The sequence below is a fragment of the Bufo gargarizans genome, chromosome 6, assembly GCF_014858855.1.
Source record: "Bufo gargarizans isolate SCDJY-AF-19 chromosome 6, ASM1485885v1, whole genome shotgun sequence".
Classification (NCBI taxonomy): Eukaryota; Metazoa; Chordata; class Amphibia; order Anura; family Bufonidae; genus Bufo; species Bufo gargarizans.
In genome coordinates, this window is record NC_058085.1 from 138,261,066 (window position 1) to 138,275,091 (window position 14,026).

The following is a 14,026-nucleotide window of genomic DNA, read 5'->3' on the forward strand; positions in this document are numbered from 1 at the left end:
CAGGAGTGGATTCATGGAGCCCTCCCATGTCTTCTTATCTGGTGAGTAACTGTGGGAAGAAGGTCAGGGTTCCTCTGAAGCGGCTGCCAGTCTGTGTTAAAGGGTTTGGCCACTTTCTGGCTGCTGTTGATTATTGTACGGGTAATGTATCTGAATGGAAGAGAGGTCACATGGAGGTGATTAGCTTGGTCACATGACCCTCCATCAGCAGCCATTTTATGGACAAGATCTCTGTGTGGACAGCACAAAAGACTTTGCAAACAAGGGGCCATTCCTTATTACCCCTTCAGGACCCTGCCATTTTTCACCTTAAGGACCAGGCCATTTTTTGCAAATCTGACATTTGTCAATTTATGTGGTGATACGGTAACTATAAAACGCTTTTACTTATCTAAGCCATTCTGAGACAGTTTTCTCGTCACATATTGTACTTCATGACAGTGGAAAATTTGACTCAAAATATTTAATTTTTATTAATAAAAAAAATACTAAATTGACCAAAAATTTAAAAAATTTCAATTTCTCTGCTTTTCAAACAGATAGTGATACCTCCTAAGGGTACTTTCACACTAGCGTTTTTCTTTTCCGGCATAGAGTTCCGTCACAGGGGCTCTATACCGGAAAATAACTGATCAGGCATATCCCCATGCATTCTGAATGGATAGTAATCCGTTCAGAATTCAGTTTAGTCATTTTGACTGATCAGGCAAAAGAGAAAACCATAGCATGCTATGGTTGTATCTCCGACAAAAAAAACCTGAAGACTTTTCGGAATGCCAGATCTGGCATTTTTTCTCATAGGAATGTATTAGTTCGGCATTTAAAATACCTGAATGCCGGATCCGTAAAAATGTGAAAAAAGATACAAGACGAATCCGTCTGTCCACATGATAAGTGGAGAGACGGATCCGTTCTTGCAATGCATTTGTGAGATGGATCTGCATCCGGATGCGTCTCACAAATGCTTTCAGTCACATCCAGATTGGCGGATCCGGCAGGCAGGTCCGAAGACGGAACTGCTTGCCGGATCACACTGCCGCAAGTGTGAAAGTAGCCTTAAATAGTTATTACTTTACATTTCCCATATGTCTACTTCATGTTTGGATCATTTTGTAAATTATATTTTATTTTTTTGGCACGTTATAAGGCTTAGAAGTTTAGAAGCAAATCTTATAGTTTATAAGAAAATTTCCCCCCAAAAAATAAGGACCAGTTCAGGTCTGAAGTTACTTTGTGGGGCTTACATAATAGAAACACCTATAAATAGCCCCATTTTAGAAACTACACTCCTCAAGGTATTCAAAACTGATTTTACAAACGTTGTTAACCCTTTAGGTGATTCACAAGAATTTAAAGGGATTCTGTCACCTCCCCTAAGCCAAAAAACGATTTTAAAGCAGCCATGAAGCACAGCTTACCTGGATTAGGCTGTGCTCTTTTATCCTGTAATCCGTCCAGCAGTTACTGCAAAAAACGACTTTTATTCATATGCAAATGTGTCCTGAAGGTGCCCAGAGGGGCGTTTTGTTCTTCTTAGAGAGCCCAGTACCGCCCCTCTTACAGTGCCCAGCCCGCCTTCCTTGCACTGTCTAACCGCCCCCAGCCTGCCACAGCCTCTCCTCCCTCTCCTCCCCCTCCCTCACGCCGAACGAACTTTCGCACAGGCGCAGTACCCACTGAGGGCTGCGCCTGTGCGATCAGCAGGAGACTGAGGGCAGGAGCTTCATCCTCGTCACTGGGCATGCGCCGAGCCCAGTGACGTCCGATGCTCGCTCTTCCCTCAGTCAGCAGGGAAGAGCGAGCATCGGACGTCACTGGGCTCGGCGCATGCCCAGTGACGAGTAGGGGCTCATTTTTTTTTTCAGGATGGGGTGATGTTTAGATTGGTATTATTTTGGGGGGAATACGCCTTTTTGATCGCTTGGTGTTGCACTTTGAGGGGTTAGGTCATTTGATATTTTTATAGAGCCGGTCTTTTATTCCCTATTTTTTACAATAAATTTTTTTTGGGGGGAAAAGGACGCTTTTTTTTAACTTGAAACTTTAAAAAAAAAATGAAAAACTTAATTTTTTGTCCATATCTGGGATTTAAACTTTTGGTGGTCTGATCCCCTTTACAATGCATTACAATACTTCTGTATTGTAATGCATTGGCTGTAAGTGTATTACACACTGTAATACACTTACAGCCTGCTTCCTGTGAGATCCAGGGGGCTGGATCTCACAGGCTGTCACGGAAGGCAGCCACGATGCCTAAGGAAGGCATCGGGCTGCCTTCCCTGCCATCGGGTCCCCGTCACAGCAGCGCGGGGACCCAATGGCCACCCCGGACCCGGCAGGATCCCACAAGTGCTGCGGTCAGCACTGACCGCAGCAGTGCGAGGGTTAATGCGCCGGCATCTGTGTTTTCACCTATGCCGGCGCATACAGCAGGCGTCCAGCTATCAGTGACTGCCGGACCCCTGCCACTGTATGGCGTTGGTCCTTAAGTCACGTCCACCAGCGCCGTACATGTAAGGCGCGGGTCCTTAAGGGGTTAAATATTAAAAATGGTCTACAATATTAACAAAGGCTATATTTGCAAGTACCATCTAGCATATTCACTAGACTATTAGACTATAGACTGACTGCAGCATTTACACCATTCTACAAACTGAATGGCCACAGTGTTTACACTAGACTATGGACTGAATAACCATAGTGTTTACACCAGACTATGGACTGACTGACCGCAGTGTTTACACCAGACTATGGACTGACTGACCGCAGTGTTTACAGTAGAATATAGACTGACTGGCCACAGTGTTTACACTAGACTATGGACTGACTGACCGCAGTGTTTACACTAGACTATGGACTGACTGACCGCAGTGTTTACAGTAGACTATAGACTGACTGGCCGCAGTGTTTACACTAGACTATGGACTGATTGACCGCAGTGTTTACACTAGACTATGGACTAACTGACCGCAGTGTTAACATTAGACTATGGACTGACTGCAGTGTTTACACTAGACTATAGTCCGACTTCAGTGTTTACACTAGATATAGACTGACTGCAGTGTTTACACTAGACTATGGACTGATTGACCGCAGTGTTTACACTAGACTATGGACTAACTGACCGCAGTGTTAACATTAGACTATGGACTGACTGCAGTGTTTACACTAGACTATGGACTGACTGCAGTGTTTACACTAGATATAGACTGACTGCAGTGTTTACACTAGACTATGGACTGAATAATTATAGAGTTTACACTAGACTATGGACTGACTGACCGCAGTGTTTACACCAGACTATGGACTGACTGACCGCAGTGTTTACAGTAGACTATAGACTGACTGGCCGCAGTGTTTACACTAGACTATGGACTGACTGACCGCAGTGTTTACACTAGACTATGGACTGACTGACCGCAGTGTTTACACTAGACTATGGACTAACTGACCGCAGTGTTTACATTAGACTATGGACTGACTGCAGTGTTTACACTAGACTATAGTCCGACTTCAGTGTTTACACTAGACTATAGAATGACTGCAGTGTTTACACTAGACTATAGTCTGACTGCAGTGTTTACACTAGACTATAGTCCGACTGCAGTGTTTACACTAGACTATAGTCCGACTGCAGTGTTTACACTAGACTATAGTCCGACTGCAGTTTTTACACTAGACTATAGACTGACTGCAGTGTTTACACTAGACTATGGACTGACCGCAGTGTTTACACCAGACTATAGACTGACTGGCCGCAATGTTTACACTAGACTATGGACTGACTGACGCAGTGTTTACACTAGACTATGAACTGACTGACGCAGTGTTTACACTAGACTATGGACTGACTGACTGCAGTGTTTACACTAGACTATGGACTGAATACAGCAGTGTTCACACTAAACTATGGACTGACTGACCGCAGTGTTTACACTAGACTATAGAGTGACTGACCGCAGTGTTTACACTAGACTATGGACTAACTGACCGCAGTGTTTACATTAGATTATGGACTGACTACAGTGTTTACACTAGACTATAGTCCGACTTCAGTGTTTACACTAGACTATAGAATGACTGCTGTGTTTACACTAGACTATAGACCGACTGCAGTGTTTACACTAGACTATGGACTGACTGACCGCAGTGTTTACACTAGGCTATGGACTGACTGACCGCAGTGTTTACACTAGACTACAGAATGACTGCAGTGTTTACACTAGACTATGGACTGACTGCAGTGTTTACACTAGAATATGGACTGACTGAACACAGTGTTTACACTAGACTATACACTGACCGCAGTGTTTACACTAGACTATGGACTGACTGACTGCAGTGTTTACACTAGACTATGGACTGACTGCAGTGTTTACACTAGACTATGGACTGACTGACCGCAGTGTTTACACTAGACTATGGAGTGACCGCAGTGTTTACACTAGACTATGGACTGACTGCAGTTTTTACACTAGACTATGGACTGACTGATCGCAGTGTTTACACTAGACTATGGACTGACCGCAGTGTTTACACTAGACTATGGACTGACTGCAGTGTTTACACTAGACTATGGACTGACTGACTGCAGTGTTTACACTAGACTATGGACTGACTGCAGTGTTTACACTAGATATGGACTGACTGACCGCAGTGTTTACACTAGACTATGGAGTGACCGCAGTGTTTACACTAGACTATGGACTGACTGCAGTGTTTACACTAGACTATGGACTGACTGATCGCAGTGTTTACACTAGACTATGGACTGACCGCAGTGTTTACACTAGACTATGGTCTGACTGCAGTGTTTACACTAGACTATGGACTGACCGCAGTGTTTACACTAGACTATGGACTGACCGCAGTGTTTACACTAGACTATGGACTGACCGCAGTGTTTACACTAGACTATGGACTGACCGCAGTGTTTACACTAGACTATGGACTGACTGACCGCAGTGTTTACACTAGACTATGGACTGACTGACCGCAGTATTTACACTAGACTATGGACTGACTGATCGCAGTGTTTACACTAGACTATGTAATAACTGCAGCATTTACACCAGACTGTGGACTGCAGCATTTACACTAAACTATGAATTGACTGCAGCATTTATGGATGAGGGAATCGACTTCGTATAAAACTTTGTTGTAATGATGTACGGGGGAGCCGAACCAGAGTTCGGTATCAAGGTCTTTTACAGTAATAATTAATTCACAAAGTTATTACACGAAGACTCACGAGACTTCTCGAAGTAATAACTTTGGCTCATCGGAACCAATACATTCTAATACTGTATGGAGCTCCTGCTCTGTACAGTATTACAACAAAGTTTTATGCGAATCGACTACGGATGAAGTATCCGAAATGGATTCGCTCATCCCTAGCAGCGTTCACACCAGACTGTGGACTTACCACAGCATTTACACTAGACTGTGGACTGACTTACTGCGGCGTTTATACTAGACTGTGGACTGGCTACCAAGTTGGACAAAGAACATCTGCAGTAGGAAGACATTTGAGGAGTGTAGCAGCAGACAGATATGCAGCACAAGGACACCCTCATTCCCCCAGCTGCATTAAAAATGTATAAGTTACGGATGGCCTCCAAGAAGCTCAATCTGGCCCTGTTGGTGGCAGCTTATCTTCCAGGAGTACAAATTGGACATTGAAATTCAGTTCACTCGATCATTTACTCCCCGACATCATCTCTCAGCAGAGAGTCATTTTGACTTTAATACTGCAAAAATGTATTCTCTACATCCAATGACAGCTAAAGTCATCCTTTTCTGAATGCAAATCTGAAATATGTGAGTGACAATATTTGCATTACACACAGTATGTTAATAACAATATCCTAAGATATATATGTGTATATATAATACTTTATTGACTAACTATTATATTGTGTCCTATATCCTTAAAGGGGTTGACCAGCTGGACAACTGCTTCTCTATTGGCGATTAGCTGATCACTTTGGGCTCAGAAACCGAAATCCTCAGTGTTCAGCCATTAAAAAGCCACAGAAAGCTGCAAGCCATATATTCCTCCTACAGTGGCCACTTCAGTAGAATTTTGGTATTCCATAGCACCTATTCAGATGAACGGGTGGCTGTGTAAGGCCTCTTGCACACGACCTTATAGTTTTGCGGTCCGTTTTTTTTTGTTTCAGTAGTGTTTCCGTTCCGCTTCCATTTCATTTTGCCGTTCCGTTTTTCCGCTTGGTTTCCGTTTGTTATCTGTTTTTTGCGGATCGCAAATGGAAACAGAAGCATACAATAATGTTTAAAGGGTTTCTGTCACTAGTATTTTCAGTATTAAACTGGCTGACACAAGCGATGTGCTAATGTCAGCTGCACCTAACTTTGCTATTCGATTATCAGTGCCCCCGTTACTGTAGAATTCTTACTTTTATAATATGTAAATGAGATCAGAAACCCTTTAAACAGTAAGTACATAAAAAAATTGGCAATAGATTGTTCCGCAAAAACGGAACAGATACGGAAGACATACAGATGCATTCCGTATGCATTTTTATTTATTTTTTTGCGGAACCATTGACTTGAATGGAGCCACGGATCGTTATTTGCGGGCAATAATAGGACAAGTTCTATCTTTCAGCAAAACGGAAATACGGAAACGGAATGCATACGGAGTACATTCTGTTTTTTGGGCGGAACCATTGAAATAAATGGTAACGCATACGACCGCAAACGGAATCCCCAAAAACGGAATTGAGACGAAAAAAAAAACATTTGTGTGCAAGAGCCGCTCTTCCCTCTGGATAATAGAGGGAAATCCTGAGCAGGGGCTATATCCCTAATGGAGACTACCCCCATAACTAACAGGTCATACTTCTATTTCATTTATTTGGTCTTGTCATTATAAAACCATTTATTACTATTGTTCTTATACACTACAAACCAAACGTAGCTGAAATGAATTACTGTCTAATAGAAACAGGATAAAAGATAAATGTTTTATCGCATAAACCAGGAAATGAAGCAGCTGTGCCTCTTGATAAAATGGCTTGGTTACAAAGTCACAGAAGGAAACCGTAAGATAAAGCAACGGGGAGAGATGTGTTTGTTTTATCTTCTCCCAGCAAAATAATTATAAAAATGATTAAATCTGAGCTGGCCTACTTCATTTGCTGCCATATTTCTGCATGGTATGTCATCTCTCCAGATAGTCTATACAACTCAGCATTATTTACTGGGCTCTAGAAACTGCAGACTTGGGAAATATACAAATTTTATATTATCCCTGGGATTAATTCAGCTCCAGGTTTTTCTCTACAGGAGGAATGACTTGAATAATAATCAACTAGACTATAGCCCAACTTGTAATATATATTACATAGTATATGGAATTCTATACATTTGTGAAAGGCAGCTGCAGCAGATCAACTGTACATACGCAGGTATAAAGTGTCACAAGTGACAAAAACCCTTAAAGTGAGTTTGTTATCAGTTTTAGCCATGTTAAACTGCTGACAGCACAAGGTAGGGGGTGGAGAAAGCAGTACAATCATACCTTTTCTGTAGATTTTATTATCAGAAGTAGTGAGAATATGAACTTGTATTCTGCCAGATTCCGCTCCTGCAAATGCATTGGAGGCAGAGATTCACTGTGAAGTGTTTTCTGCTCTGAAGTGGTCTCCTGGCTGGATGAAACATCTGTCACTCAGAGGTGAGGGGAGGGGCTGTGAAGCAACTGAAAACAACACAGTGAAGCCCCGCCTCCAGTGCACTTGCAGGAGCAGTGCCTGTCAGAATAAAAGTTCATATTTGCACTACTCATGATAATAAAATCCCCTCAAAATATATATTTGTACTGCTCTACCCAGCTCCTACCTAGCACTATTAGCAGTTTTACATGGTCACTGAACTTTGGTACAACTTTTTGATGTGTCACAGAGATATGAAAAGTTTAGATCGGTGGAGGTCTGAGCGTAGGGAGCCCCACCAATCCCTATAACCTGAGGAGAGAAGAGCATGCATGGTCTCTCCTCCCTGCAGGAGATGGGCTCCATAGAAGTCTAGGGGCCTATGGTCTCGATTCCATCCTCTGGCACGAAGAGAGAGAACGCACTATGCAAGTGCATGTCTCCCCTTGTTCTAATGATCAGTGGGGTCTCAGTGCTCAGACCCCCACTGATCAAAACCTTTCTCAGCGACTTTTTAAATAGATATAACAGTTGTCCTAATGGGGTTATCCCACTATCGATATGTAATACTTATCCACAGAAAAAGGTGATACATATGATTGCTCTAGAGGTCCATTATCTCTAGAATTGGGGTCCAAGCCCCCCATTCCTTCTCACTGAATGGACGCAGACAGGAGGAGTTTGAATGGAGAGGCAGTCAAGTATGTGCACTACCATTCTCTTCATTGTTTTATGGGACTGACTGAAACAGCTAAGCACTGCCTCCATCAATCCCATAGACTTTAAATGAGCAGCATCACATGCAGTGATAAGGAGCGGTAGGTTCGAGACCCACGTTCTAGTGATCTTGGGGGTCTGGGCAGTAGGGGTCCCTGCAATCAAATTCGTTTTTCCAAATACAAACAGGATAGTGGATAATTATCTGATTGGTGGGGCCTCCCACCAATCAAGAGTATGGGGGTTCCATTCCCCAAATGAATGAATTGGCAGGTCAAGCACACACACTTCCACTCTATTCACTCTTTATGGGATTGCTGAAGATACGCCGAGAGCTGTACTCTGCTGTCTCCTGCCGTTTCATGGAGAGTGTGTTGAGTGCAGTGCACATGCTCAACCTGCCGCTTCGTTCATTTGGTGAACGGAACAGGGAGCCCATTGGAGGTGTATCAGAAACGTTTGCTCTATTCTCTGATAGGGGTCTACAAAGCCAAGACCTTGGATGGCCTATCCTGAGGATTGGTCATTACTTAGTAAAGGCTGGATAACCCCTTTAAAAAGCAAATTAGTGACCATATAAATGCCACCAGGTCAGGCCTGTGGGCACTGGGGAAGCAATAAAGAAGCTTAATGAGGATTCTGACAAACAGCAACATAAACCTTAGCTATATGAACTCTTTGAATATGACTTGGGAGAACGTGCTTCATTCAAACCTAAGATGCCCTTTAAATGGGGAAAATGTCTTTCTAGCCCCGCTTTGTATGTGTTTGCTGTGAGGATAAAACAAAATGACAATTTTTCTACAAAATGTCTAGTGCTTGATCATGCACTCACCGCGTTCATATCGATGCCATTGGTGTAGGACCAAGCGTGCTGGAAATACTCTTCCAGTCGCTGCCTCAGCGGGTTGGGAATCTGGTGGAAGCGGATAAATTCTTTCACACGTAACATCTGGGTGTGGTAACGTGCAGTGCCGGAGTACAAGCGCTGGATAATGGCGGAGACATTGCCAAAGATACTGGCGTACATGAGGGCTGAGAGAAACAAATATAAGAGGTGTAACACTCACAGTATAGCAGGGATAATGCAGAAATAAGTTCAGGGACTGGGCTCATATATTCCTATACTTCACCGGCTGACGTGAAAAGGGCACTCAGAGGCCTAGCTGGCTGCTCTGCCTAGGCTGTATTTTCAGAGACAGCCCTGACCAATTTGTCTTGTCTCAGCCAGAAAGTGGTTAGGGCTTATGTAAATCCCTCCCAGAAGTGGGTATTCTGGGCTGTGTCTGGGGTGGGGGGGGGGGGGGGGTTGGAGTTTGGTTTTCTTCTGACACAGCACTTCAAATCCTCTGTATAGACATCGTGGCAAATTTCTTAACGTATTTGTGGTGTAAAAATGTCAAACTTTTTGCACTTTTTTGGACTTTTGCATTTCTCTGCACTTATGGGTGGGACTTAGGGAAAGGGCATGGCCTTTATGGCAGAAAAATGAACAATTTCCATAGATTATTACTGTAGTCTTTCTGTAGATTTTGATTTCTGGTGCACGGACAGTTGGAAGTTGCACAAAGATGCCCGTGCTTCTCAGTAAATTCAGTGCATCTTACTCCAGCTGTCTTTTTACTGTGTGAACCTCCAGTAAGTCTGCCCCACAGAGTTAATTTATAAAATTCTGAATGTGTGAAGCCACCACTTAGGGGGCACCTAGGAGATTGAAGGGGTTGGTCCATCTTAGACATTCATGGCATATTGCCAGGATATGCCATCAATGTATGATTGATGCGGGTCTCACCTCTGGGACCTTTTCCTGTCTCCAGAACAGGGCCCTAAAGTGAAGGCGAGCACACTGCACATGCACAGCATTCTCTCTATTCGCTGCAATTAGAGTTCCTAAAAAAGCTGAGTGTGCTATTCCCTTCCCATAGAGGGGAAAGGAGAGCCAGGTTAGAACCAGTGGCGTATATAGAGAAGTAAGGGCCCCATAGCAAGAATCAAACCAGCCCCCCCCCCCCCCAAGGACAGAAGGGTTTCTGCCTAGACCCTTTTCAATGACCCTTGGGCCATTTATTCCACTGCCTCATTTGCTAAAAGTTGTTTATTTAGAGGGTAGAGTCCTGACCAAGTTTTTAACCCCAGTAGAAGAGGAGATAATCCCAACTAAGATTGGCCCCCTCTTGCCCTGGGCCCCATAGCGGTTGCATGGTCTGCCGCTATGGTAGTTACGCCCCTGGTTAGAACCAATGCAAACCATACAATAATTGTCATATAGATTCTATGCCTACATGCCAGGACTTGCCTTGGAGCAAAGTTTTCTATTCTTTTACTCACATCCAATCAGCATGACACATATGGAGAAGATCTTCTCTGAGTTGGTGTTTGGGGAGACGTTTCCAAATCCAACACTGGTCAGGCTGCTGAAGGTGAAGTACAGGGCTGTCACATACTTGTCTTTGATGGAGGGTCCTGATGACATATCAGTGTCATTATAGCTCTTTCCAATTTGGTTGGCCAGATTATCCAGCCAGCCAATTTTGTGCTCCATGTAGGGTCTCTCCACATTGCCAATGGCATACCAGATGCAGGCCAGCCAGTGAGCAATGAGGGCAAATGTGCACATGAGAAGGAATAAAACAGCAGCTCCATATTCAGAATACCGATCCAGCTTCCGGGCAACACGCACTAAACGCAGCAAACGCGCTGTCTTCAGGAGGCCAATCAGAGTGGTGGTCTGTAGAAGAAAATAACATGGTGTAAATGGAAAAAAATCCTTATCTAAAAACAAAGCATAGTACAACATGTGTCTCTGGCACAAAGATCTAGATTAGGAAAGTATAACTGCTATTGATTGGATATCTAATAATTAGAGATGAGCCAATTAATTGTCAATAAATCAAATTCAATCCACATTTTATTAAAATTTGCATTGGATCTAAATCAGAATTTTTGGACATTCGATTCAGGTCAATTTTGGCAAATGAGTGAGAATGAAAGAGAGAAAGAAAATAAAAATATGTATAAAAAAAAAAGTGAGAAACGAGAGATCAAAGAAAGATCCAATTGGAGCACTTTCCATTCGAATAAAATCGATTTGTACCCGAATCAAAACAGTCGGCCAATTCGGCTCAATCAAACCGAAATCGAATTTGGAGTGATTCCCTTATCTCTACTAATAATATCCTCTCTTTTAAAAGACCATTAATGTTGTTGTTGCTAGAGGCCTGGCCGACCCTTATACCCTATTAGGACATATGGAGCCCCCTGTAATACTGGCCATAGACATTAGATAAAAGTCATTCAAGCCCATTGATTTCAGCAGGATCAGCTAATGATCTAATATGCATAGGGACCTCCCAACAGCAGATGTTGGGGTAAATAAGAATCGGCATGTTAAATTTCAACATGTCCATTGGCAGCTACTGATTCCCCTCTACCCACTGAAATACACATGCATGCTTGTCTGAGCCGATAGCTATTGAGTGCATATGGCAAGTGGAGGACCAGCAAGAAAGTGTCATTCCAGATGCAGCAACCAGATAATCACAACTGATCACTTTATCACATTAAAGATCTGTTTCTATTTCATATCTAGTGTCTTATGGAAGGCACATAATGTATCTATGGAGAATTCTTATTGTCAATCTCTTACCTCATCTGAGCCCGTCCTATAGATAAGCAGATCAAAAGGAATTGCCGCCACCATATCTATAAGGAACCAGCCTTTAAAATAATGGATGGCAATCTTGGCTGGGTGGCTAACCACCTCATCATTAGCGTTGACGTAAGTGGTGCGGAAATTGATGACAATGTCTACAATGAACATAATGTCCACTATCAGGTCCACGATGTCGAGGGGGTTGCAAGAATAGCCGCATTCCCAGGTTCTTTCTTCCTCCTGGTCGTTTAGCAGAAAGGCTGCTGAGTATGGGGTAAAGACCGCCGTGTAGATGACCAGCAGCAGGATTAACCAGTCCCACACTGCTTTGAAAGGGCTGTAATGGAGGATGGTCCATCGGTGTATCCGCGGTGCCTGCAGCTTGTACTCTGGCAACACGTCTGCCCCCAGGGAAAGGACCTGTGGGTGGTGAGAAGACAATTACTCAACATATGTAATACAACTAATATTGTTACTGTGTGACTTCTGACAATGGAAGTCGCGAAGTCTTATAAATGGACAATAGATTACTGTGCCAGCTACAGAAGGACAATATTTTGTATTTCATTTTCAATGGTATAATACTGCTGAAATGTTCCAGCCAGCTCACACTTGCCGGTTTCCACAGCAGGCCATGACCAAGGTCCAGGAGGAACCGAAATGTTGGCCCATATTATTACTGGGATTATTTCTTCTCTGCTGGATCAATAAAGAACATCTTCACTGAGTGCTGGAAATGAAAAAGAAAACTGCCAACATTTCTACAAAAATAGTTTTTCATGAATATTGAGTAAAAAAAGACTCCTTTCTGACCAATGTCTCCCCTTAATGTTTGCTGAGGTGGCATGGAAAGGGGAATAGAAGACTTGCTGTCAGGTTCTTTTAAATCAATTGTTTAAAGAGTAACTAAACTTTTATACTAACTTTTAATATGTTGTCCCTAACCCCCTAAAAAATCTTTTTTTTAATATACTTTATTAAATTTCTATTTTTGCCCGTAGTCCCTGCGCTGCTGCAGCCACATTCATAAAATGAGTACTCCCTACACCGCTGACAGCTCAGCGGTGTAGGGAGAACTGAGTTTTAGCGCACCAGTGAATGGTGTGCTTTAGGGATGAAAATATATGGTAAAAAAATTAATATGGTAGAAAATTAATTTAAAAAAAGTATATTAGAAAAAGATTTTTTAGGGGGTTAGGGACAACATAATAAAAGTTAGTATAAAAGTTTAGGCTACTTTCACACTAGCGGCAGCCTTCTCCGGCAGGCATGTCGTAGTTTTATTCTGGCCGCCTCTCGGCATGTTTGCAGACTGTTCACCCACGAGAAGGCTGCCGCTAGTGTGAAAGTAGCCTTAGTTACTCTTTAATAATATGTCATCCATATTTTGCGGATCCATGCCCACTTTGCCCATGTGTTTACTGTTTGCAAACATTACAGTAATGATAACAAACTTCCTGTTTCTGTTTGCGATCCGCAAAAAACGTATAACATACTGAAACCATACAGATATGTTTTGTGGCACAACAGAAAGGATGTGGCCACGAAGCAGAAAAAAACCCTCAGATACGGAACAGCGGATCCTTTAATAATGGACCGCAAAACTACAATGGTCGTGTGCATGAGCCTCTGTTTTCCATGAGCTGTGTCTAGTTTTGCAGCTCCGCATGATTGCCTTGGGTCTGTTCAGGAAAAAACGGATGGTTTTGCACGCAAGTTCAGTCATTTTTGTCTGCTATTGCGTTCAGTGTTTCCGCTTAGGTGCAATCTGTTTCTAATGCATTTTTCATGCTCGTGAAAAAAAAACTGAATAACAATTTACATCTCCTGCAACGATCAGTGAAACATGCTTTGCATCCGGATGCAATCCGTTTTTCACTGAAGCCCCATTTACTTCTAAGGAACTAGAGGTGCATGAAAAACGCAGAATATGGAACATGCAGCGATTTTTCCTGAATGCAGAAATGATTCGTGAAAA

General features: G+C 42.9%; 1 protein-coding gene across 1 annotated transcript in view; it reads right to left on the minus strand.

Annotated features, from left to right (window-relative positions):
• Positions 1 to 14,026, minus strand: part of KCNH6 (potassium voltage-gated channel subfamily H member 6) — a 269,607-nt gene that overhangs the window by 18,040 nt on the left and 237,541 nt on the right. The window contains exons 5-7 of the mRNA XM_044296338.1: positions 12,043 to 12,468; positions 10,725 to 11,124; positions 9,232 to 9,431 (exon numbers count right to left, since the gene is read on the minus strand). Of these exons, the coding sequence (XP_044152273.1) occupies positions 9,232 to 9,431; positions 10,725 to 11,124; positions 12,043 to 12,468 (1,026 nt within the window). The remainder of the gene's footprint in view (positions 1 to 9,231; positions 9,432 to 10,724; positions 11,125 to 12,042; positions 12,469 to 14,026) is intronic.